The sequence below is a fragment of the Nannobrachium achirus genome (genome assembly GCF_963921795.1).
Source record: "Nannobrachium achirus genome assembly, chromosome: 15".
Lineage (NCBI taxonomy): Eukaryota > Metazoa > Chordata > Actinopteri > Myctophiformes > Myctophidae > Nannobrachium > Nannobrachium achirus.
Window position 1 is genome coordinate 2,514,421 of NC_137822.1, and position 27,660 is coordinate 2,542,080.

At 44.3% G+C, this 27,660-nt stretch overlaps 2 protein-coding genes across 2 annotated transcripts in view; both read right to left on the reverse strand.

Annotated features, from left to right (window-relative positions):
• The window catches only part of LOC308299298 (DNA repair protein XRCC4-like), a 72,712-nt gene that overhangs the window by 14,391 nt on the left and 30,661 nt on the right, over nucleotides 1-27,660 (reverse strand). The window contains exon 7 of the mRNA XM_080743043.1: nucleotides 14,231-14,378. Coding sequence (XP_080599169.1) covers nucleotides 14,231-14,378 — 148 coding nt within the window. The remainder of the gene's footprint in view (nucleotides 1-14,230; nucleotides 14,379-27,660) is intronic.
• On the reverse strand, nucleotides 7,669-9,579 carry LOC308299042 (tether containing UBX domain for GLUT4-like; the record flags this gene model as incomplete). Its single annotated transcript, XM_080742768.1, has 1 exon — nucleotides 7,669-9,579. One exon carries the CDS (start codon nucleotides 9,577-9,579, stop codon nucleotides 7,669-7,671), a length of 1,911 nt encoding a protein of 636 aa, XP_080598894.1.

A 27,660-nucleotide genomic window follows, 5' to 3' on the forward strand; every position in this document is an offset into this window, starting at 1 on the left:
TTCATTATTATTTTTTTTATAGTTAAAGCATACACTAATGGTTAAAGCAATAATGCGTAACAACACGTTCCAGGTCTTAATGGGCTAGAGGAGGTTTGCTCCAAAAACAATGTCAGATTGAGACATGCCTTGAGACTGTTTTCTAACTAGCCCACATCTAAAACAAGACATTGGCAAATGAGAGTTATATGGGCACAAGGAGGCTAGTATTGTGGGAGAATTTGGATTTGGAGCAAATGGCAGTCGGAGATCTCAGAGTGTGTGAGTTTGTAGATGGATTATACACAGGGACGAACACACACTGTGGCGCGAGTGAAAAGGGCTAAAACAAACGTGAAAACAACGTTGCATAATTGCTTCTTTGAGAACGATACTGTAGCTGACTGGGAGGCTTTCTGGGCCTTGAACATAGCCACTGCTGCTGCTAAGACAGAAAAGTAATGATATTTCAATGAACAAGCATAGTTGAATCAATGAAAAAACAACACTTGGATGAAATCACGCCAGTTAAAGAGATCCACCGATGTGCAGTGTTGTAAAGTAAATAGGTACATTTACTTAAGTACTGTAATTAAGTACAATTTTGGGTTATTTGTACTTTACTTGAGTATTTCCAATTTCCAATACTTTTACTTCTACTCCACTACATCTCGGATCGAAATATTGTACTTTTATTCCACTACATATATTTGAAAACTTTAGTTACTTTGCAGATATTACATTATAATATTATAAAACATACATTAACCACTTATATACCTACGCTATTTGAAAATAGCTGATCTACAAGCTCACAACGCTGTGAGCATGTAGATATGCTATTTCCAAACATTTCGTACTTTTACTTTTGTTACTTCGAGTACATTTTGATACCAAATAATACTTTAGTACTTTTACTCAAGTGCATTTTGAATTCCTGGACTTTTACTTCTAAGGGTGCCCTCACACCAAAATACCTAGAGTGGAATCCGCCAATGCATTTCAATGAGAACGTAGCGTTTTTTGCAGAAATCCTCTACTGGCAAAAAAACGCTCCATTCTCATTGAAACGCATTGGCGGATTCCACTCTAGGTATTTTGGTGTGTGGTCACACCAAAATACCTACGAGAGTGGAATCTGCGTCCCGCCAATGCATTTCAATGATAAGGGAGCGTTTTTTGCAGAAATCCTCTGCTGGCATGAAACCGCTTCACTCTCATTGAAATGCATTGGCGGAACGCGGATTCCACTCTCATAGGTATTTTGGTGTGAGGGCACCCTAACAGGGTATTTCTATATAGCAGTATTAATACTTTTACTTAAGTAAAGAATATGAGTACTTTTTCCACCACAGCCAATGTGAATCCCAAACCTTTTCAGCTCCAGAATCATAAGCGAATTTTGGTGTCTTCCTGGGACAAAGATACATTTGAAATAGACCATATGTCAAATCCCGCCCCATTTTGCTCTTGTTACTAGGTGGGACGAATTTACCAGGGCAGATTCTTTTATAATGGAAATGGATGGGGAAAAAAGATTTTTCATAGCCTCATTATAGCTATTTAAAGTACCAAAAGAAACACATCTACATGATATTAATACAAAGGGAAGAAAAAAGTACAGTAATTACATTGCAAAACAGGAGTTTTCCCCCGAAAATATATGTTTTAATTAGTTTAATCCCAGTGGGACAGAAACACCAGGGCAGGTTGTTTTTATATTGGAAATGAATGGGGAAAAAAAGATTTTTCTTAGCCTCATTATAGCTATTTAAAGTACCAAAAGAAACACATCTACGTGATATTAATAAAAAGGGAAGAAAAAAGTACAGTAGTTACATTGCAAAACAGGGGTTTGCCCCCCAAAATACATGTTTTAATTAGTTTAATCCTCTGAAAAAGTCGGAGGAGAGATACAGAGAGAGAAAGAGCAGTGCATCTTGGGTAGGAAGCTGTCAACCAGCCTATAAATCCACTGCATAATAGGCTGGCTGTCGTAATTCTGCCCATTTAAAATATATGTACCCAATCGAAACTCTTAGTTACATTGATAAGGTTCATGTGAACTAGTCTGTTGAAGCTTATTCATTATAATGATCGAAATCGCTATGGTCGCGCAGCGCCGTACTGCACGCTGTCCGTGCTCCGCAATGCGCACTGCGGTGAAAGACTGAAACGTCTTTCTCCCACAGCATAACTCCACCCCTGGCAGCGAAAAGTGAATGTTTTTTTTCTGGTTGGCCAGTCAGGGAGTCTCAGGGACCAATCAGAAGGCTGACAAACGGTCTATTGATGTGCGCAGACTTGCTCTGTAATGGACTACTGTGCATGCCTACCGATGATGCCGCTGGTAATTAGAGGGAGACTACTCACACAGAGTGAGAAGACGGAAATGGTGTCATATAATGAGTACCAACGGTGTATGTGGGGTTGTGTAGAAGCAGGGTTAAGAGCAGCACTATGAGCTGGAGCATGGGTTTTCGGCAGTGGGTCTAGGACCCCTATGGCAGTGGTTCTCAAACTTTTTAATGTCAATGTCTTTGGCTGCGGACCACCTATCTAGATTTAGTTTTTGTGCCAGGGACCTCAGAAGCAAAGATTAAAGTTAAAAATGCATATTCATTCAGATTTTTACCTTTCTGAGCGGTGGGCACACCGTCTCCTTAGCGTGACTGTGTGTGTAGCTATGCGCGCGCGCGCGTGCGTGCGTGCGTGCGTGCGTATGTAGGCTGAGCATTGACTGTAATACAATTTGTTTTAAAAACAGCAGATCTACATGCTCATAGTGCAGCACAAAGTAACAATCTATGAGCTTGTATAAGTGCTATTCTTTTTATTTAATTAACATTGCCAAAGTATAACATTATGTTTAAAGTGCTTAAAGTGATTGGTGATGCTATATTTTAACAAATTCTGCTGGGGACCCCCTGTTTTAAAATCTTTATTAACGGAAGAACAATTGGTTTCTATAATAGCATGCCAACTTTCCAGGAATAGAAAGCCTGCCGTTTCTATTAGCTTGGATTCCCCATTGGTGATGTCACTGGTAGGCGTGGGCGGGTTTCTGAACAGTCCACAGCCCTCCTCTGAGACACAGAGTGTATAGAGGGTATGCGTGTGACATCATCATCAATCCCGGAAGTTATGCGGGAACGCCTACTGAGTGGCAAAGAACTACTTTCTGACCTTGAATGCCCATACATCCAAACAGAAATGTCCTATCTGTTTGCATTAAACAACGTTAAACTCACTTTGCCACTCAATTTGCCATTCACTTTATGTATGCGCATACCCTCTATAGACAAAAATGGTGCCATATTATAATGAACATTAGAGACGACCAAGGAGAAGATACCTCTCCTCTACATATTCTTAAATGTTGTGTTTTTTGAAGCGGTGAAAGCCGCTTCCAAGGAGTGGCTTTGTGTGTCCCATGTCCATATATGGTCATTTCAGTCCAGAATGAACAGGTTTTTTCAAAAACAAAATGTGTGTCCCATGTCCATATATGGTCATTTCAGTCCAGAATGAACAGGTTTTATCTGTCCCGTATGTCCAGAATATGTGTGTAGTGTCCGTCCCGGTCTGATGATTGGATACTTTGAGGATTGGTCAAGCTTTACATGACAATTCGGCCCTCCAGATAAAATCATTCATTCATTCATTCAGAATATAAAGAATGTACAGATCCTCACAGAGTTCATAACTCTAGAACATATAGAATAACAGTTCACCGCTTCACTTCGAACCGAGGTTTGATTTTTATCTTATTTGTGACACTTGCTTTGGCAATGTAAACGTATGTTTTCTCATGCCAATAAAGCTCCTTTGAATTGAAAATTGAGTCGTCATGATAACATGATACTGACCAATGACCAGGGCTGCCAACATTGGACTGTCAGAATCCAGGAGATGACAATTTAAGCCATTACAATGCAAAAAGCAGGCATACAGAAATGGATTTGATGATTTAATTAATGATTTAATTAATAACCATCCTCTACTTAAACCATACCAAAAATCTAAAACGTATCACCAGGAGCACAATTTTCACGAATTCCTCCCCATAGCTTTTGGCCTATAGCCTTCACCCAGTGGAACACCTGCCTACATAGCTCAAGGTAAGCAACCCTGTCTGCAATGGGTAAGGCTACTACAGACTACTTTAAAGCTGCAGTTACAGCCATATTTAGAACTTTCTGGTAGGATTAGCCTAATTAATTACACTTATTTCACCCAATTAGGTATAATGACTCTGGGCGCACATTTCTAAACTGTAGGATTTGTTATTATACAAGTTATTAAAAACATTTCCAACCTAATTGGTTCTCTACATTTGTTTGACATCTTCCCAAGAAAAGTAGCCTTCAAAAAACAAACGTCCATTGGTCACTTTGGATTAAAAGCGCCTGCTAAATGCCTAAACTGTCAACTTTGCAGGACGTTTGTGCCACAGAACATTTAAGTGGCAGCGGTACTGTAGCAGCACTGCATTCTTTTACAGGGGAGCATTTGATGATGAATCCGGTTTGATCTGTGTTGGTTCTGGTGTGTAACTGGTGTGTAAATATGTTCTGCTGGGCGATCCATCTGAAAGGAATAAAGAGATGCATGCACCCTGGGGTGACAGTTGGACAGAAGGTGTACTCCTTTGTAGGTGAAGAGGACAGTGATCATCACATTGGTGTGCATGTCTTCAACACAGTGTCTTTGCACTGGACAACGTTGCCCCCAGTGACACCTGGAAGAGGACATCACCTTGAGGTTCCTTCCATGCGCATTGGACACACAGCTGTGCTAATAGATTATACGGTCTACATCTTTGGAGGAGATTGTTTAAAGGTTACCGTCAAAGGTACATACAGGGACGACCTTCTTTATGCATATGATGTTGACAACCACAGATGGTTCACGCCAGAGACTTCCGGGACTGTTCCAAAGGGGAGGTACAACCACTCCGCCTGTGTACTTGGGAAGGTTATGTTTATACATGGAGGATGGGTCATGTCTAAATTTGTTGGAAGGATAGGTGATGATATGCGCACTAATGATTTTTACAAGTTGGACACCACCACGATGGTCTGGTCTCAAATTAACTCCAGATGTACAGGAGTTACATCACTTCACTATGCCACCATCTTCGGGACAAAGATGTTTGTAGCGGGAGGCACATGTAGTAGACACATCAGAGTGTTTGACACAGAGACCAACTGCTGGCTGAACAAACATTCTCCACAGTGTCCTCCAGAAGGATGCTATGGTCATTCAGCCTTTGTCTACAATGGAGAGCTGTACATATTTAATGCTGTGAACTCTAGATTGAACTTCAATGCTCTGTGGAAATTCAGTCCAGAGACCTCCTGGAAGAAGGTTGAACCCAAGGGGAAACACCCAGAAGGGGTGACTCGTGTGCACAGTTGGTTGGTGGGAGATCGTGCCATCTTCTTTGGAGAGAACTGCCCTGATGACCTGTTTGTCTTAGACTTAAGTCCTAGCCTGAAGATGTTATGCAAGCTAGCAGTTATTCAGTACGATCTGGAGCAGTCAGAGCTCCCACACAATATCAGGTGGGAACTAACGGCCATGAGTAACAAAAGATGAAACTAGACTGCACTCTGTTGAGGTGCCAACTTGTTCCTTGTGCACTCATAGTCACTTTCCAAAGAAAACGACAAGTAATCGAAGCATTGAAGTAATTTTATGAATTTTCAAAGTTAACACATGGCAGGAACCTCCATAGTCAGAATTCAATGGTGGCAGTCAATGAGTGTTAACACACTTAAGGCCCGAGTTTGGGCCGTATATGTCCCTGTGCCAAACACGAGGTTCTCGAGTTGGCCATTTTGTGTTGTCACGTGAAAACGTGACAGCCCTATGGCAGTGGTTCTCAAACTTTTTAACTCATTGCATGCCAGGCCCGATAGTCCAGAGATTATTTCAATGTCTTTCCCTGCCAGGCCCGATAGTCCCGAGAATTTCCGCCATTTTGAAAAAAAAAAAAAAAAATTTTCAAAAATTTTTTTTTGGACCCCAAAAAATGTAGTAGGCATGATAGAAATCGCGAAATTGCATGTTTAACCCCCATAGCAACCCCATCTATCAAACATGGCAGCCATCTTTGTTTACATTTTAGGAAAACATAATGGCTTGTATCTCATGAATGCCTGAACGGATTTCCATTCGGATTTTTTTGTTTGAAAGCTGTGAGCAATGTGGACACACGTGGTGCATTATCTAGGCATGGGTGTGCATGATCCGTGCACTATGAATTACATGGAAGTCTATGGAGACCAGAGGCACCATAGAGTACGAAGGTATTGTTAAATGGCGGGGAATGTGTTAATGTCAAGGACCTCCAAAATTATATGTCTTTGGCTGCGGACCGGACCACCCATCTAGATTTATTTTTTGTGCCAGGGACCTCAGAGGCAAAGATTAGAGTTAAAAATGCATATTCAAAGATTTTTACGTTTCTGAGTGGTGGTCTCCTTAGCGTGACTGTGTGTGTAGCTATGCGTGTGTGTGTGTGTGTGTGTGTGTGCTTGTGTGTGTGTATGTAGGCTGAGCAGCATCGACTGCAATACAATTTGTTTCAAAAACAGCAGATCTACATGCTCATATAGCGCAGCACAACGGGACAATCTATGGGCTTGTATAAGTGCTATTATTTTTATTTAATTAACTTTGCCAAAGTATAACATTATGTTTAAAGTGCTTAAAGTGATTGGTGATGCAATATTTTAACAAATTCTGCTGGGGATCCCCCGTTTTAAAATCTTTATTAACGGAAGAACAATTGGTTTCTATAATAGCATTCCAACTTTCCAGGAATAGAAAGCCTGCCGTTTCTATTAGCTTGGATTCCCCATTGGTGATGTCACTGGTAGGCGTAGGCGGGTTTCTGAACTGTCAACGACTCTCCTCTGAGACACAGAGTGAATAGAGTGTCATCATCATCAATCCCGGAAGTTATGCGGGAACGCCTACTGAGTGGCAAAAAACGACTTTCTGGCCTTTAATGCCCATACATCCAAACAGAAAAGTCCTACTGATTGCATTAAACAACATTAAACACACTTTGCCACTCAATTTGCCACTCACTTTGCCATTCACTTTATGCATGCGCATACCTTATAGACAAAAGTGGTGCCATATTATAATGAACATTAGTGAGGACCAAGGAGAAGATACCTCTCCTCTACGTATTCTTACATTTTGTGTGTTTTTTTGTTGTTGTAAATTAACCCCCTATTTGATCATACTTTATACACAAAAGCATTCTCTCACTCTCCAAACTCTCTCCATCCCGCTCTCCCTCTACCGGTGGCGTCAGTTCAGCAAAAGCTAAGGTATGGCAACATGACTGGTGTCTTGCACGCGCGCCTTCATACCTTAGCAACAGGCACGATGAATTCATTTTAAGAAGTACTTTGCCATACCCAATTGACGCCTCTGCCCTCTCCTTCTCTGTCCCTCTCTCCCTCTCCCTTCTCTTACACTGTCCCTCGCTCTCTCTCTCTCACTGGTATGTGTAGGTCTCAGTATGTTGGCGTCAATCAGACTCTGGATTGAACTGAACAGTGTTGTTTCTCTCTCTCTCTCTCTATTTTTCTCAAAAAAAAAAAAAAAGTTTAATTTGCAACACACAACATACTACATGTAGTGGGGGGTCCCGGCACCAGGTCTGTCTTATTTCTTCCCTGGCAGTTTCAACCATTTCGGTCCCTTGCCAGCACAAGACCTGCTAGGTCTGGACTCCTGGTCGTGTGCGGAGGAGGAGGAGTTTACATCGTCCTGTGTGGGACCAGCGGTCTCCGTGGCAACGTATGACGTAGGAGGGAGGCTGGGGTTATCGTGGACCAGCGCGGAGGCGGAGGGCTGGGTGGGCGCTGAACGCCCGCCGCGCACGCAGTCGGCGATGGACTCGTTGGCTTGCAGGGCAGAGACCTGGGCTTCCACGACGGCGCTCTGCAAGTAACAATCCCTCGCGACGTCGGCGCCAAAGTACACCAGCGCGCCGGGGAACAGGTCGGCCTGGTACAGCGTGGCCGACGGCTCGTCCAGCACCGTTTTGGGCGGAACGGTGAACAGGTAGAAGCGCGGCCGGGGGTCCTCCAGGTGGTCCTCCACGAAGCGCGCGAGGGCGCCGACCGTCTCCAGCGGCCCGAAGAAGCCCTGCAGGACGTGCCTGTCCGGGAACTGGACCCTCACCACCGCCCGGGGGTGCCGCTCCATCCTCTCCCGCATCCGGGCCTCCCGCTGGGCCTTGGTCATCAGGGGCGCCTCCTCCAGCGCTCGCCGCTCGCTCTTCAGCTGGGCGAAGCGCTTGCGCACGTCGTCCGCCGTCACCTCGAAGAAGTCGTCGGGCAGGTCCCGGTGGCGGCTGTTTTCGTCGAAGTCGTCGGCGACGTCGTCGCGGGGGCGGTGAACCCAAGAGTCCTGGTGGTAGACCAGGGGTCGCCTCTCCACCGGCTCCCCTAACCCCTCCGTCTGGCCCGCCGTGGCTTCGGTACACCCGAAGAACTCACCCGGGGCGGACAGAGACGGCAGAGAAGAGGACGACAGCGATAGCGACGAGGAGGAAGGCCGTGGTGCTCGCCCTCCCCCCAGACGCTGACCCCCACCAGAGAAGGGGACAACGGGGGCGGGGAGAGAAGGTGCCAGAGCTGCAGAGGAGGAGGAGCAAGAGGAGCAAGAGGAGGGTCGGTCAGTGGAGTCGAGTCCCGACGACGGCCCCGCGGCTCGCTCTCCGTCCTCCCCCCGTGTGGGAGGGGCCTCAGCCCGCACAGCATTCTGGGGGCTGGGTCTCTCCGCCTGCTGTTTCACGTCAATCGCGTCGGTTACAGCAGTAGAGGCGGTGGACCTCGGGTCTGGCGGGGTCTCCACCGGCCTGTCAGCCGGGGAACGCTTGACCGGCACGCGTACCTCGTCGCGAGCGGGGTGCGAGGGGCTGGTATCAGGGCTGGGCGGGGTTCCTCGGACTACAGGAGCAGTTTCCGTGACGTCGCCCCCGTCGCCCTCCTTCTCCTCCCCCGCCGGGCCTCTGTTGGTCTTTTTGACGGAGAACCTGATGACGGCGCTGCCTCCCGTCAGTCCCAGGGACTTCAGGGTGGCCGTCTTCAGAGCCTCCTCCCCGCTCACCTCGTCCCGCATGTAGACGCAGACGGGAGTGGCGTCGTCTCCCGCCGCCGCCGACGACCCGTGCGGCGGCCGCTCCGCCACGCCGGTCTGCGGGAAGTGCGCGAGCAGCTCCCAGAGGCTCCGCCCGCAGGGGAAGGAGCCGTGCAGCCGCGAGCCGTCCTCCAGCTGGAGGGCGACGCGCACCTCCTGGCCGCCGGCGGGCGCCGCCTGCCTCCGCCCGGCGGCGCTCCCCGCCACCATCTCCAGGCTGGCGTTGTTGGGCAGGCTGGCGAAGCGCCACTGCAGCGTCAGGTCCAGCACGCTCCGCTGGAACTTCAGGCCGTGGGCGTCGGCGTCGAAGCCGTGCTTGCGGCACACGTCCTCCAGCACCTGGAGCAGCGGCGTGTTCGCCGACACCTTGACGGTCTGCCTCCTCCCGTTGGGGGTGAGCACGGTCACGGCCGTGCTGCTGGCTGACATGGTTGTGCCGTGAATGAAATGTCTTTTTAATTTAGTTTAAACAAATAATAATAATTTTGATGATTGGTTAAGAAAACTGAATATTTACTCACAAAGGGGTCTTGATATGTTTGGAGCTAACGGCTTAACACAACAGAGTTGCTGCTCTATGAGAAGTCAATGAATGAAATGGAAAGGTGCCCTCGGTGAGCCGCAAATCTCCACCCGAGAACCACTGACATCATTGGTGTGATGTCATATAAACATGCAAATATAGAGTTACACACATCTCCATATTAGTGGTGGATCAGCGGGATTGTGCATCTGTGATTACGTTAACCCCTAACCCTTATATGGTGAGGGATCTTCATATACAGTATGGGTATAAAAGGGACATGGGCATGAGATACAAAGATCTCTATACCGTATATGGGCATAAAGGGGACACTCACAGGAGACAGGCAGACAGAGATATCTCCATATATGGGCATAACAGGGACATAAAAAGACAGACGGGTACTATGGTTACGACCGTCAGGTCGCAAGTTACTATGAAAATCTCCACCGGCTTGCCCTCCGTCCCTCCGTATGTCCGTCACGTCACCTCTCACTTTTGCCCCTACTCTTATCTCTTCCACTGTTGGCCCTATCGATGCCAAACTTTGCACACAATCCTCGGATGGCAAATCACAACCTCCACCCCTGATTTCTCACAAGGCCCTCTTCTAGCGCCACCATCAGGCCGATTTCTGCAAAACAAATTTTTGGACACTGCTCCTACAGATGTTGGCCTAAAATCACGCAAAGCGGTACACAGTATCTCTAAAGTCATGTCATCAACATGGATCTGTCCCACTTCCCATATTCCCTCCTGATTGGCTACGATTGCCTTCTAAAGTTTGCGTATGCGACGCGACGGTCACTTATCTCCCGATTTGGGAGTCTTACTGGTACTATACAACTTGCATCGTTCCGAACTTGTATCATTCACAACTGCGCACGGGTGTTTCCTACCTAGAGAGTGGACCACTAGGCTTGTTTGGTTAGAACAGACTACGGCAGTAGTACGTTAGGCAGTAGTACGTTAGGCAGTAGTACGTTAGGCAGTAGTACGTTAGGCAGTAGTACGTTAGGCAGTAGTACGTTAGGCAGTAGTACGTTAGGCAGTAGTACGTTAGGCAGTAGTACGTTAGGCAGTAGTACGTTAGGCAGTAGTACGTTAGGCAGTAGTACGTTAGGCAAAACACTGTTACAGCGTCGGAGGTGCACCGTCTCTGGCGGGCTTGAGCAACCAGAGGCACCGCCGAGTCCAACATTGTGAAGGCCGCTAGAGCCGACTCGGCACCATTAGAGTTTATATTAAAAATATTAAATTATTGGCTCAAAGAATGTGACAAAAAACTAAAACCTCTCCATGAAAAGTATTCCTTTAAAACAGTGGTTCTCAACCAGTGGTCCGGGGACCACCAGGGGTCCTTGAGGGGGTTCCAGGTGGTCCCCAGCTAAATGACGGAGAGTTGGTAACCAAATGGACCCTTATAGATCTTTATATGGATACTTATACCATTTGGTTTCATTTTACACTCTCAAGAGTTAATATTATTCTTTAACATCTGCATTAATTCATTTACCAGAAGTGTCCACAAATAGAACATGTAGAAGAATTGTTATTTTGATAAACATTTGCCTGTTATAGCTCATAAGGTACCACATAAATACAGAATGGAATTGTGGACAAAATCAATCCAACGATAACAAAATATTCTACGTTTTAGGACTGCGAGGCTACATCTCAAATCAAATGGTGGTCTGTGGCTCAAATGCTGACTAAATGGACCTTGGTATTAAAAAGGTTGAAAACCACTGCTTTAAAAGGAAGAAAGAAAGCTGAAACATGACACGCAGACGCTTGAGTCCTTCACATGCCCAGGCAGCAGCAGAAGCTTATTCACTTTTACAAGCAATAAAGACAGAGGTGAATATGATATTCCCTTCAGGTGGGAGGCTATAAATGACATCTGCCCTGAAGGTGGACAGCTGGACATTTTTCTATGAATCCGCCAAAAAACAGGGACAAGGCCATAAACGGGCGCCTCTCCTGAAGCCAGATTGCACACAGTGCGCGATTGTAAATATTGCTCTAACTAAAATAAATGAGTGTCACGGGCAGACGCTCACAACTAAGAGGTTGGGTGAGTTTCTGAGCACGAATGTGTATGTATGTTTTAGGATGAAGGAGAAAATTAATAAAACCTTGGGTGGGTGGAATCACAAAGCCACTGAATGTAGTGAGAGGTTATAACCCCTTGTCTAAGAGTGCTTAACACACGGGTGACTAACAAGTCATTTTGACCGATTTTGAGATCGCAAAGTGCAATAACTCTCCCCGTGAAGGTCTCAGAAATCTCCCCTTCCATGACTTTTCCTAAATACTCAAGACATAATGTTCTCGTTTTTTTTCCCCTTCTGAAACGTTTCCTAAAGTATGAAATAATATACCATTATATACCACTCTGACTGTTAGTTATCGGTCATAAAGACAGGTCTCACCCATTCCTCCCCCTCCCAGAAGCAAGGAGAGAATTTCACCCCTTTTGCCCTCCCCATTTGAGGGCAATCGAAAATCACCCAATAAAAATATAATTATAAAAAAAAAGGAAAAGAAAATGTATGACGCAAGTTTTCTAATGAATATGTTTTGGCTACAACCAGACCAAGCAGTTGATGGGTGATGATGGTAAGCAGGGGCATCCGGTGGTGAAAGTAGACTAAAGATCCGTCCCAAAAATGTTCGGCTTGGAAACGAAGACGAACATTAGGATGACATGACGACATTCCAGCCGTCCACAACGATGAGACGGCGGAACAAAGACACGCTGCAGCTGAAGACTCCCAGAGCGTGGCTTCTGAAAGTGGGTGGATTGTTGTGGATAAACGCAGATCATCTGGAGCCAGTGATGGAGCCAGGGACATGCTAGGCCCCTGATTCAGCCCGGGAAAAAGAGTTGGAGAGGCCCTCATTGCGCGCTATAGAGAGAGAGAGAGAGATCTCTCTCTCTATAGCGCTGCTGCTATTCAAAGATTTGCCATTTCAGATCTGGGCCAATTACATGAGTTATATTTCGTTGTTGTCGGGTGGAAACCTTGTATGTCCAAAACCGTTTGTTTTGTATTGTTCATTTTAAAAATGATTTAAACTAGTGAAAACAGACGATCTACAAGCACACAACGCCTCGCGGTAGATCTGCTGTTTTCACTACTTTTGTGCGACAGCCTTGTATGATGAAGCAGGGCTTTGCTTTGCGAAAAAATGTACAGATTTGAAACTTGGAGATACAAGGTTTCTGTCCGAAAGTGACGATTTCTTTGTTGGCCGCCCAGCCCCCAAAATGGAACGAAGGCAGACATTTTATTATTATAATTTTTTTCCTAATGGCCGGCCTGGACCGACCTGGAATGAACGGCCGTTCGGGAGTTGTCCCACTTTTCCCAATGGCCAGCAGGTCCCTGGATGGAGCCTTCATGCAGAGCCAATCATACACTATGGTCCAAACAGCAGGCAGAGCAGCAGCCCCTCTGGTCATCTTGTCTGGAGAAAACCAGTGATCGCCAACTCGCCAAAGCTGTTTCAAAGTAATTAGTTTTTTGCTTTTTTTTACACCCTTTGTCTACCCTATTTAGTCATTATGCAGAATATGCACTTGATTCCACCCCACACACGACTGTCACTGCAGCTGAATCCAAAATGACTCACCTGCCAGTGAGGAGCCCCCACCAAGAGGACGCAGGGGTTAAAGCCAAAAGAAATCCCAAGACTGACATTTATTTTCAGACCATGTCCCAATATGTGATTTTTGAAACGTGGCACACCCAGCGTACACCAATATTTGGGGTGTTTCATTGACGTTCTGAACTGCCTTCACTGAATGTGTGTGTGCCAATCCATGCTTCATTTTATAGAAGTATCTTCTGAAGTTCTGTTGTATTCTATGCAAGTCTGGCCAATGCAAATACTCATATCTTGAAATTATAACTGCTTTATAGTTATAGTTTATTATTTTGTGGATCTGCACTGATCTCAGAAAAAGCTCCTATGGAATCCTCAAGAACGAAATCAGTCCCCAGGACTGAGAACTTTAACCCCTGAGGACGTAGACTAGAGCCTTCGCCCCCACCCCGTAGGAATACGTGACAAATATCACCCTCCCCCCTAACACGGACCGATTGTGTTGAGCGTAGACGCTCGACAGAGCCGGATGCCCCGTGATGGATTCAAACCTACAACATCCGCAGTGATAATAATTAAATAATAATAATAATAATAATAATGGATTGCATTGTTATGGCGCTTTTCTAAGCAAGTTGCGAACTCAAAGCGCTTTACAATGGTCCACTCATTCATACATTGGGAAGTGAAGCGGCGAACATTCGACGCCAGTGTCCTCACTTCCCACATTCACACACCAATGGTGGCAAGCTAACACCGGCCATCTGATTGGAGGCAATGTGGGGTTCAGTGTCTTGCCCAAGGAAACTTCGACATCATGTGGACAGGAGGAGCCGGGGTTTGAACCGCCGACCCACGGATCGGTGTCCAACCTACTCTGCCACGGCCGCCCAGTGTGACACAGATCATGCAGAATGTTCTTGTGTGTTGTTGCGTGTCTTCTACCTGTGCTTGCTACCCGTCTCCATCTCTGCACTCCGTCTCTTGGCCTCTGGGGGGTCCACGGCTCTGGGGTGATGGATGCGTCGCTTGCGACTGGGCGCCACGTCCGTGTTGTCCCTCAGACTGATCAAAGGGCTGTGGCTGCGTGCTCCTAAAGACAACACCAAAATCAGTCACTATATAGCAGTGGTTCTCAACCTTTTCAGGCCGTGACCCCCAAAATAATCATATTTGAACTGGGGACCCCCCCACCCTACAAGCACTAAGAGCATTACATTTTGTATAACAGTTCTATTGTGAAAATAGCAGATCTACATGCTCACAACGCCTCGCAATGCGAGGCGTTGTGAGCATGTAGATCGGCTATTTTCAAAATTTCTGCCTCTAATACTTGACAATTTGGCCAATGTTTAAATTGTCATTTCAGAGGTATTAAAAAGTCCTTAAATTGTCACTATACACTTAAACCTTATGTTGGTTTGTTTACTGCTGACTGAGAAAACAATGTTGCACATTAACTCATACAGTGCCGCCGGCCACAAGGGGCGCTAGAGTGCCAGAAATTTCTCCATAGACCTTCGCTCTAGCTTTCGTCGACACTGTCCCAAGTGCCTTAGGATTTCAGTCCAGCCAATGCTATGGGTGACGATAGGAGGAAGCTAGCTGACACGTAGCCAAAATGCTAACCCATTTAGAAGCCCGATCTAAAGCTATTTCAGTCGCAAAAAACTTTTTCTTTGGGTCTGGGAACACAATCCGGAGAAAATCCTGTCTAAAGATGTGATTTATCATTGGAGTGGGCGGCGCGATGCGGCCGTTAGCGCAACTACGGCCCGTGGATGGCCGAGTCTAAGTCCCGGCCATGGATGGAAATTTAGACCGGGGCTTCGTTGAGGCCTCCGATTAAATAATTCATTTTATTAAATATCCCGAACTAGTTCGGGATAGGCACCCTGGCATACGTCGCGCCGCCGACAGTATATATTGAGGTTTTTTTGGGGGGGCTTTAAACTTTATTTTAAACCATTTTCAATGGAATAAATCGTCGGACCATCTAGCGTCTTTCGTTGGCTAGCGCTGGACGAGCAAGGACAGACAGACAGACAGACAGACAGACAGACAGACAGACATCAAGAAAGCCTCAGCTTAACACTTTAAACACGGATTAAAGCCAAATTTAAATCTCACAAAGTTTGTCAAGTTCTAATCTGCCACTTGTGAAACAGCGTGCAAGGAGGGAACTGATTTGAGTCGATCCAAATGACTGAAATCAGTCTAAAGTGAATCCATGTTTTAAACCAGGGGTTTTCACAGACTAAGACAGACTAGTCCGGCATGGCCAGCCCTCCAATCTCGCTCCAGTGCGAATGGAGGGTCTGCTGAAACTCTCATTGGAAACAGTGGATAGAGTGAGCCAGCAGGTCACTCGATGGGGCCTGGCCCAACTGAGTGGTGATGGGACCAGAGTCTGTATTTGTCCCCCTGTTTTTTCCCATCCGGGTGCAAGCCAAAATGAGATGAAACAATTCAGATCTATCAGCTAAAAATGGAAATATAATGTATTATAGATTGGCTATTTTCACACTGTTTGTCTCTTTCTTACATAATATTTGACAATTTGACAAATTTGCTATTCAAAATGTGTAAAAGAAATAATCATAGAAATGTGGTTTGTTTACTGTTGAGTGAGAAAACAAAGTTGCAATTAGGATAATCATCTGGGTTTCCCCCAAATAATTTGGGGACCCCCTGGGGGTCCCGACCCCCGGTTTGGGAACTACTGTCCTAGACCACCGATTATTGATGTTTTTTTACCACAATTTGTCAAAATGTGCAAAACCTTGAAATTTTCAATACATGAAAATAACTCCACAATACAATTATGTTTATGTTTATTTATCGAAGGCCAAATGCAAAGGCAAAAATCAGTTATACTGTGAGTAATAGCTGTGCACACTGAGCCTGAAACATCACAGTCAAGCCCACAAAGTCCATCAAACTGACTAGATTGCGTTGTTGTGGAATGGTTCCGTCGGCTGCCAAACTGCATGGGGTCTAGAAGTATTTGGCAAGACGACATTATTAGAATCCAGCTCCCAGCTAAACCTTCACATATTTTTAGAGAGTCGAGCTGTTTAATGAGATCAGCCTCAATTTGTCAATGATACACGGGGATAGATGTTGTTGCAGGGACAACAGAAGCTTCTTTCTATTGTCTCTAGGGACAGGGGTCTTCAACAGGGTTCAACTTGTTAAATATCTGAAAACACAAATTGACATGAATCCAAAAAACACTAGTGATTGTGCTGTCAAACAATTAAACTACATGGAATCTATTATAAGGTAGTGGGGGTCCCTGCTTCATCTCTCTCTCAACTAAGGGGTCCTTGGCCTGGAAACGTTGAAGCTCTAGGGACAACCCCTTCATCAAATGAACTGTTGAAAATGTCACAAAGAGGAATGCTGATCTCGCATGCACACTCTTTCAATATATTTTATGACTTGTGAAGTCAATGCACAAGCAAACATTAAATCTTCTATGTCGGGTGGAACTGGAAACCTCATATTATGTCCAAAACTGTTACTTTTCCGGATTCGAATTCAAAAACAGCAAAAGTAGCATACCGACAACTCGAATCTGCAACTTTTGCTACTTTTGTGTGATGCTGTGGTATGATCAAGTCGGACGTTCATTTATGAAAAAACACAAAAATGTTAAAATAATGGGAGCCCATTAACACTTTAAAACAGGGAAAGCATCCGTGTCATTTTAGATATTTGCCTAGCATATACTGTATATATTATACACACATCTGCTATTTTGGAACATTTTTGAAAAACCTTGTGAGAGAACTACGGAAGGGCTCCCAAGTCTAGGGAGTAGTCTGTGACGATATGAAAATCTCATGTCACGTTTATTGTGTGAAAAAAAAGACTGTATCAAGTACATTTTTTGAGCGGTGGTCACACCGTCTCCATAGCGTGGCCGTGTGTGTAGGTATGTATGTTTGTTTGTGGGTGGGTGGGTCTGTCTGTATGTAGCCTCAAGCCTGTGGTGTAGTACCTTTTATGACCACACATGTTAAGGGAGGGGCGCTGTTTTCAGGCCAGGCCAGGCCAGGCACACACACGCACACACACACACACACACACACAGGGGGGTGTGTGTGAATCTTTTCATAGATTCTATATAGTTTAATCGTTTGACAGCACAATAATTAGTGTATTTTGGATTCATGTCAATTTGTGTTTTCAGATATTTAACCACCTGAACCGCAGAGCGAGGCGTTGTGAGCTTGTAGATCTGCTATTTTTGACCAAAGTTCTCAGAATATGGACGCTATCCACAACTTTCCAACATCCCATCGTGCATTACGCAGAAGGCGAGCGGCATTTCCGGCGTCGCTGCCGAGTGTGATCTACAAGCTCACAACGGTTGCATCTGCGACGCGACATGAGCTTGTATGTCTGCTGTTAACCGGAAGTGTCCTGCAGATAATGCTACAGTAAAGTCTTGCGTAAAAAGGTGGATAGGGTTCAAGTGGTGAATAAAAAAAAAGGAGAAACAAAGTTTCTATCACCCAAAGATTTGGAGGACCCCCTGTAGTAACTCTGAGGACCTCCTAGGGGTCCCGGACCCCCTGTTGAAGACCCCTGCGATAAACGATAAAAACGATTATCCTCCCATCCCTACACCTACTGTAACCCCAGACTGCTTCACGGTAAGATATTGTTGTTATTATTGTTTTTAAATGGTTTTATCATTGTAGTCTTCATTATGTTTTTGAAGCGGTGAAAGCCGCTTCCAAGGAGTGGCTTTGTCTGTCCCGTACATGTTTTTTTGAGGATTCCCATAGATTCTCAAGGAGTGGCTTTGTCTGTCCCGTACATGTCCCGTGCATGCAGAATTGAGGATTGGTCAAGCTTCACATGACAATTTGGCCCTCCAGACAAAATCATTCATTCATTCAGAATTCATAAAAATATAGAACTAAAGCACATAGAAAGTATAGATCTAGAACACAGAATGTATAGATCTAGAACACAGATTTCACAGCTCTAGAACACAAAGAATACAAAATTCACCGCTTCACTTCGAACCGAGGTTTGTTTTTTTCACTCAAATAAAGTCGTTTTTTAGTTTTAGTTCTCTCTTGCACCCCCATGTAAAGCGTCTTTGGGTACTTAGAAAAGCGCTACATAAATCTGAGATATTATTATTATTATTAACATTCCCCAGGGTTGGTTTCTGAGAAAGCGTGCCTACGCCTAGGATGTGAGCTTACACACACACACACCTGCATTGTTTGTGTGTTAAGATGCGAGTTACAGTGTTAGATAATAACAGTAACTTGATGTTTTCTGTTCAGGGCGACCAGCTGTCCCTTTCACCCCCTGTGCCTCCACGCCTGCCCTGCCATGTTCTGGAAACAGCTGCTCTCTGAACCAGCAATTTTTAACGAATAGCCTACACACCAGTGCTACTCAAAGTTAGGCCAGGGGCCAATTCTGATATCATCACAAAGTGGTACCACCCAAGGTGACCGTACATTTTTTGCATTTTTGACTTCCTACGTGTCTCTAGTTTACATTTTGGTATGATAACCCTTTCTGAGACCCAGCTAAATTGATGTTATCAGCCGCTAGAGTCGGTCTCCCATCGACTTTCTATACAGGAGGAAAATACCCAGAAAAAATTTTTTTTTCTAGGTATTGAAGTAGGATGTGAGGGGTCTAACTAAGGGTTTGTCATGAAGCTGAATACATTGCAAGCATTTGTTTTGCACAAAAAACATTCCTTGGGCTACACATGGCCCCAGAAAACGTTGGTTTAGTGATGAAAAGTGATGAGTCATCACTTTTCATCGGTTTCATCAGTTTTGTGGGCGTTTTCTGGGGCCATTTGTAGCCCAAGGAATGTTTTTTGTGGGCATGCAAACGTTTTGGGAAACCCTGGAATAAATGTAAATTACTTAATGGAAAAAGAAAATAAAGTCAAAAACCTCTTTTCTCCATATATTTAGGCCTAGAATTATTTAATTTAACCAGTGAAAAATATACAAGCTCGCAGCGCAGCACCGAGTGCCGCGCTGCGAGCTTGTAGATCTGCTATTTTTGAAAAAGTCGTGAAAATGTGTGCAAATCTTTGAATATATGTATTTTCAAAGCGACCGTTTGTAACTCAAATTTTGGTTCTAGGGGGTCCCTGGAACTAAATATTTTGAGATGGGGGTCCGTGGCCAAATAAATATAATTTTGGGGGTCCTTCACATGAAAACGTTTGAGAGCCACTGACGTAGTAGTCTCTCAAGAACAGACTAACTGAGCTCCAGTTAAGTGATAAAGGACCTTTTCTTTGACGATGGCTGGCCAGATTGCTGACATAGAAACATAGTTTTTTCAAAAAGAATCGGGTCAAAATTCGAATTTTCACGATTTTTCAAAAATAGCAGATCTACAAGCTCGCAGCGCGGCACTCGGTGCCGCGCTGTGAGCTTGTATATCTGCTATTTTTCAATAGTTAAAGCATAAAATAATGATACACAATAATGTGTACCCGTTCTGAATGGGTTAACTTTCTGCGTTTTTTATTTTCGTAAATTAACGCCCTGCTAGATCTTAAACGCAGCACGTGAATGTGAATTTGAATCCTAAAAAGTGACAGCTTTGGAGATGCAAGGTTTTCCACCCGACGCTGGAGACACAGCGATGGCAGGTGACAGCACACAAACATGTTGTTCTGCCTCTCCTCTCTTTTCATCACCTCCCTAATTGCTTCCACACAGATACCAGACCCACCACATGAAACAGACAGTCAGACACAACTCTCAAAACCAAACTGCAACATGGAAACAAACCCAATGGCAGACAGGAAAGCAAATGGCAGCTAACCTTGCAGAATTTAAGCCGTTTCCTGTATAACATCTTTCCTGTTTGACACATTTTGCTGCATACTGTACGGCACTGTTTCCCCAAAAAGCAGGGCCGGGACCCATTTAATGGTCACAGACAATTTCTTGATATGAGTGAATCATATCCTATTATTTCTTTTTTTTTTTGGAGCTGTGTGCAGCTCCCTATACGTGGCTGTGTGGGTCTGTGTGTGTGTGTGTGTGTGTCTGTCTGTCTGTCTGTGTGTCTGTGTGTATGTAGCCTGACTTCGGCGCGTAACTAGTGCCGCACCATTTACGCCACTCGCGCAATATATACATCAAAATGTGCGGCTCGGCCGGGAATGGTGTTCTATTACTTTTCGTTCCGATCCGCCTTACCATGCCGACGTAATCGGCAAAAAACGACGCTTAACTCTCCTACTGCCAGATTATTTATTTATTTATTGGGTCTGGTGCCATCAAAAAGCGGCTTACCTTTGCGACGTTATAGTAGATAGACAGACAGACATTTATTTATTTTTTTTTATTTTTTTTGGTTGTGCAATAGTGCACTTTGGTCTGCCAGGCAGCAGAGGGCGGCGTTATGCAAGAATGAATGTGAATTTGCCTGTTATGTGTTGAAGAAGAAGAAGACCAGTCACTGGCCACAGAGCCTTACAGCCAGAGGAAATCAACAAGGAAGTGAATTGTTCTCCGTTGATCTAACGCATAATGGATTTTTTACACCATCACCGCGGAAAATGGGTTTACAGTAGACGGCCGCGCGACCCCTCATCAGCTTACAGTCATCAGACGAACGAACCGAACGAGCGCCGTATTGGCGGAGAGGTCTTGCGAAATCGGGCGAACGTGAACGTTCAAAGCGTTGGGAGAGTTAATTGTCCCCATTGACTTATAATGGGACAATGCAAGAAATCACTTTCAAGTATTTTTCTCTCGTAAACCATAGGAGCTACAGTTTCAAACATCGGAGAGGAGATTCATAATGATTTTAAGAATGAATCGAAAAATAATTACATCACTCGGCCTCATGGTGGCGCTATAACGGCCCACTTTACGTTTTGCCCCGTAACTCTTGAACCGTAGATCGGAAAATTAAAATTCTTTTTTCCCTGGATTCCTTGGGACAAGACGCATCTCCCCATATAGGCCACGCCAGGATAGATTTTCCGCCATCTTGAATTTTCTCCAAAACACACTTTTTGCTCCTTTTCCTACATATTTTCTTCAAATGTCACAAAAATCGGTACACATGATCTACACACACACACACACACACACACACACACACACACACACACACACACACACACACACACACACACACACACACACACACACACACACACACACACACACACACACACACACACACACACACACAGCTCCACTTCACACGGGTGTGATTTTTCCTATACATGTACATTTTGTTTTTCATTATTATTTCAAAAACATTCTCAAAAAGATTCTAAACAAATAAAAAAGAAAAGCTACATTTTTCAAGAACAAAGAGACAATCTGTTTTTTCAAAAGAATTTCATACATAAACACATCAAACATATAATTTTCCAAATGTCTGTCTGTCCGTCTGTCTGTCTGTCTGAAACAGCGTTTCTCCTCAGTGGCTGGAGCAATTGATCTGAAATCGCATCACCATTAGCATATGAACACACCTAACATAACTGTGAAGCCCGTTTGTCACTTTCACAAATCGTATGCTGTATATTAGCATTTTTATGGTGTATCTACCATCTATTCTGCATCTAGCATGAGGCTTATCTATTCTGCATCTAGCATGAGGCAACATGTTTAACCAGCTCTGTGTGTGTGTGTGTGTGTGTGTGTGTGTGTGTGTGTGTGTGTGTGTGTGTGTGTGTGTGTGTGTGTGTGTGTGTGTGTGTGTGTGTGTGCGTGCGCAAAAATCATGCAGATCGGTACACAGCATCTCTATAGCCATTAAACGAAACGGGTATTTCTTACATTGATGCTCCTACATATTATCATGTAAGCACCAGTTAAAGTTACTTTCCATCCCTCATATACTGTGTGCACAGTGCACCCCATAACCCACACACTGCACATAATTTCAGAGCTCATATCTTTGAACGGGTAAGGGCTAGTCTATACTATAATTTTGCGAATGTCTGTCTGAGTGTCTGTCTGAAACAGCGTTTCTCCTCGGTGGCTGGAGCAATTGATCTGAAATCGCATCACAATTAGCATATGAACACACCTAACATAACTGTGAAGCCCGTTTGTCACTTTCACAAATCGTATGCTGTATATTAGCATTTTTATGGTGTATCTACTATCTATTCTGCATCTAGCTTGAGGCTAATCTATTCTGCATCTAGCATGAGGCAACATGTTTAACCAGCTCTCTCTCTGTGTGTGTGTGTGTGTGTGTGTGTGTGTGTGTGTGTGTGTGTGTGTGTGTGTGTGTGTGTGTGTGTGTGTGTGTGTGTGTGTGTGTGTGCAGGCAGGCGGGTGTGTGCGCAGGCGGGTGGGCGGGTGGGCGGGGGGGGGGGGGTTTGCCATTAAACAAAACGGGTATTTCTTACATTGATGCTCCTACATATTATCATGCAAGCACCAGTTAAAGTTACTTTCCATCCCTCAAATACTGTATGCACAGTGCACATCCCATAACCCACACACTGCACATCATTTTGGAGCTCATATCTTTGAACGGGTAAGAGCTAGTTTGAATAAATTAGAAAATGTTTTTAAAAGAAGAATGACCTACAAGTTCCAAACGTGTCGCATTTGTTAGCGGCTTGTAGATCTGCTATTTCCACTAGGTTGGGTCCTGGAGAGATGTTAAATGTCGCTTGTATGTCTTTATACGTCTTGATGAAATGAAAACACAAGACCACAATGGAAACAAGCCCTCGGGTTTTTTGTGTTATCCTTTTAACTGTACTCACAGTATGTACTTTTTGCAAACCGTTAAAGGAGTAGTTCACCCCCAAAATGACTTTTTTCCTATTGATTACTCACACCATGGAGACTTGAGTTTAGTACATTTACCGGTAATTGATTCCGGAATCAACGGGGGTACATTTATTGTAATCAAATTATTGTCTTAGGAACAAAAAAACAAAAATATTATTGAACTCAAGTCTCCATGGTGTGAGTAATCAATAGAAGAAGAAAATAATCATTTTGGGGTTGAACTACTCCTTTAATGAATTAATCAATCAATCAATCAATGACCCGGCCAGGGGATCGAACCCCCGACCTAAAGATCTCAGGACGGACACACTCTACTACTCTACCCGCCTAGACACTGACTCTGTAACCGCTACACAAACACATAAACACATACCTACGCCACAAATGGTCCTCTAACTACAGTACTTAACCCATTTAGAACGGGTACACATTATTCAGTATCATTATTTTATGCTTTAACTATTGAAAAATAGCAGATATACAAGCTCACAGCACGGCACCGAGTGCCGCGCTGCGAGCTTGTAGATCCGCTATTTTTGAAAAATCGTGACAATTTGAATTTTGACCCGATTCTATAAGTGTCTTTTGAATCCTTCTAAGATTTTTTGAAAAACCTATGTTTCTATGTCAGCAATCTGGCCAGCCATCGTCAAAGAAAAGGTCCTTTTCACTTAAATGGAGCTCAGTTGGTCTGTTCTTGAGAGACTACAATCACAATGTCAATGTCAATGTCAACCTTTTCATGTGAACCCCAAAATGATATTTATTTGGCCAACGGACACCCATTCAACATAATTTAGTTCCAGGGACCCCCCCAAGAAGCAAAATTTGAGTCACAAACGTTCGCTTTGAAAACACATATATTCAAAAGATTTGCACACATTCTTTACGACTTTAAAAAAAATAGCAGATCTACAAGCTCGCAGCGCTGTGAGCTTGTATATCTGCTATTTTTCACCGGTTAAAGCATTCAATAATTCTAAGGCCTAAATGGGTTTAAGACCCCGGCGTCCCCCTCCCCCTATTTGGTCCGCTCTTGACTGGCAACGCACCACCGGTGGCTGAGTCATCGTCGTGGCAACGCAGACAACACAGGAACCTGTGAGATTTTCCTGTACACCGGGTTTGTTGGGTGTACAGCCGGTGACGGACGAAGTGCCAGGGGAGTCGGAACAACGCACACGCATGGCCAGGGAGGCCCACAGTCCCAGCTCCAGTATGGAGGACCAACATGAGTAATGCCTGAGTTTAGACCTTGAGTCCAACATAGTTTTTGCGTGATGTCCATAATTCCATTCAATATAGCGTCGTTGTCAGGAAGAAACCTCATATCTCCCTCCATATTAACATAGTCAAGCGACTGAATTGAACCAGTAAGACTCCCTAATCGGGAGATAAGCAACCGCCAAGGTCGCATACGCAAACTTTAGAAGGCAATCGTAGCCAATCAGGAGGGAATATGGGAAATGGGACAGATCCATGTTGATGACATGACTTTAGAGATACCGTGTACCGCTTTGTGTGATTTTAGGCCAAAATCTGTAGGAGCAGTGTCCAAAAATGTGTTTTGCAAAGATCGGCCTCATGGTGGCGCTAGAAGAGGGCCATGTGAGAAATGAGGGGTGGAGGTTGTGATTTGCCATCCAAGGAGTGTGTGTGCAAAGTTTGGCATTGATAGGGCCAACGGTGGTGGGAGATATGACTAGGGCAAAAGTGTGACGTGACGTGACGTGACGTGACGTGACTGACAGACTGACTGACAGCCGGTGGAGCTTTTCATAGTAACTGCGACCTGACGGTCGCAATGAAAAAGCATCTTCTGTGGCAAATTTGGCAAACACATCAGAAATCATGGAGGTTCCCGTAAAGGAGTTGACAGACTTAAGCCCTTTGCACACAGGACAGTTGCGTTTTTTTCGTTTGCGTTATGAATAAAACGCATTGGATTTGATGTGCAAGGCTGTGCGGAATCGGCGCTGCGGATCCAAAAAGGAGTCATAAAAGGAGTGATGAGTTTTTTACCGCATGCGACAAGACGCACGAATCGAACTGAGTTCGATCGAGAAAAAAACGCACGGCGGCAGCCACTCGTCGCACGGCTAATTCGGAGCCGGTGTGCATGAGGTCGTAGAGAATAATTGTTTTCTTTTCAAAAAAGTATATTGTCCGTTTTATCCGTGCGGTTAAACGCGCCTGTGTGCAAAGGGCTTAAATGTACAGTAAATACGGAAATCCCAATGAGAACAAGGGAAAGGAGGCGTTATTCACTTGGATTGTGCATATCGGTTGTGTGTATCGAAAACAGACAATCTACAAGTACTGTAGATCAAGTAGATACAAGTAAAGAGAACGAGTCCAACATTGTTAAATAAGTCTACTTTATGGAAGATAAAAATCCAGACTCCTTTGAACACTGGCCCATAAACTCTCTTACATCTGAGGGAGTGGAGTAGGCTGGATGTAAACAAACGTAATCTGCTATTTTCGGAGCACGAACACCCACACGCAACCAAGCATAAAATTACTTTTCTTAATTCTACTTGAATCTCTTCTCCAGCAGTCCCTCCCTAACATTTTTATCTAGTTGCTTGTGCCAGCAGACCACGTAAGTACTGCGTTCGGCTGGGTATGTAGGTAGGTAGCCATGTGTATTTAAGGGACCAGCATTCTAGATGATGCCAGTGGTGATGTCACTGGCATCGCCAGTGGTGATGCCAGTGGTGATGTCATTGGCATCACCAGTGGTGATGCCAGTGGTGAGCACACCTCATGGCAAGCTCTGCTGGCGCACAAGGAGCAAGTTGGCACCTCGACAGAGTGCAGTTCTAGTTTTTATTTGTTGACAAAATTGTTAATATATTTTGTTATTTCTATATTTTGTCATTTTAAGTTTTTGTCATTTAGTTTCCATCAGTGAAAAAGGGTAGTCGGCGAACTATTTCTGTCAACGTTTTAGCAGACAAAAAACAAATATGATTGTTTCGGGGGGTTCAAATATGACCAGAAGACTCCCTAATCGGGAGATAAGCAACCGTCAGGTCGCATACACAAACCTTAGAAGGCAAAGGTAGCCAATCAGGAGGGAATATGGGAAATGGGATATAGATCCATGTTGATGACATGACTTTAGAGATACTGTGTACCGCTTTGCGTGATTTTAGGGCAAAATCTGTAGGAGCAGTGTCAGTTCAATGGTATAGCAAGGTTTTCTGGTGTCAAAAAAAAATTGTGTTAAGCCTAGAATCAAGCCATTCTGGTGAATCATGACCATAAAACCTTCGATTATGTCTGTGAAAATAAATGTGTTTTAATTATATGATGTAGTATATTTAATAAATACTCTTTGTTTAGCAATTTTCTACAGAATCAAAGGTTTTATGGCACCAGTAAACCACGCCCACTGCTATGCCCTATGAAGCTACAGGTTGAGGTCTGATTTATAGTGCAACGTAAAAAGCCCAGACCTAGCAGCTACAGTACTTGTCTCTTTTTATTTGTATGTATTGGTGTTTTGGGGATGAACGACGTGCATAAGAGGCCCACTACACGCGTTGCATAATACTGCAGTGATGTCATGGTTGGTTCCTGGGCAGAAATAATAACACCCGTCACACAGCGGAATCCCCCCAGAGTCCGAGTGACGCATAAACACACACGCGTTACCGTGGCAACGAGTCCAACTTTCAAGAAAATAATAATAGAATAACGCGTCACACACTTTACAAAAATATGAGCCATACTGTACATAAGTGTAGAAACGCGCTGCTTAACATAAAGCTGGAAGGAAAACGATTCAAGTAGCCTTTAAATTACTCTGAACAAAACTGCTCTCGCTTAACCCATTAGGCCTAGGATTATTGAATGCTTTAACTGTTGAAAAATAGCAGATCTACAAGCTTGCAGCACGGCACCGAGTGCCGCGCTGCGAGCTTGTATATCTGCTATTTTTGAAAATTTGTGAAAATTTGTGAAAATCTTTGAATATATGTATTTTTAAAGCGAACGTCTCACGTAACTCAAATTTTGCTTCTGGGTCGTCCCTGGAACTAAATATTTTGAGGTGGGGGTCCGTGGCCAAATACATATCATTTTGGGGGTCCTTCAAATGAAAAGGTTTGAGCACCACTGAGCTCCGGTTAAGTGAAAAGGACCTTTTCTTTGACGATGGCTAACCAGATTGTTGACATGGAAACATGAAGGATTCAAAAGACACTTATAGAATCGGGTCAAAATTCAAATTTTCACGATTTTTCAAAAATAGCAAATCTACAAGCTCACAGCGCGGCACTCGGTGCCGCGCTGTGAGCTTGTATACCTGCTATTTTTCAATAGTTAAAGCATAAAATAATAATACACAATACTGTGTACCCGTTCTGAATGGGTTTAAAATGTGATGTGACAGAAATGTGCCCGCTTCATTTCACCTGGCAAAGAGAGACGTACATGAAAACAAATAAAAAACGTGACACAACGAGCCGTGCTGCCAGTCACGTTACGTTCTTGATTACATCATGCTAAAAAGCTTTCTATGGCACAATAAGTACACTGATGCAGTGGTCCTTAAAAGCTGTGCCATGAGACAAC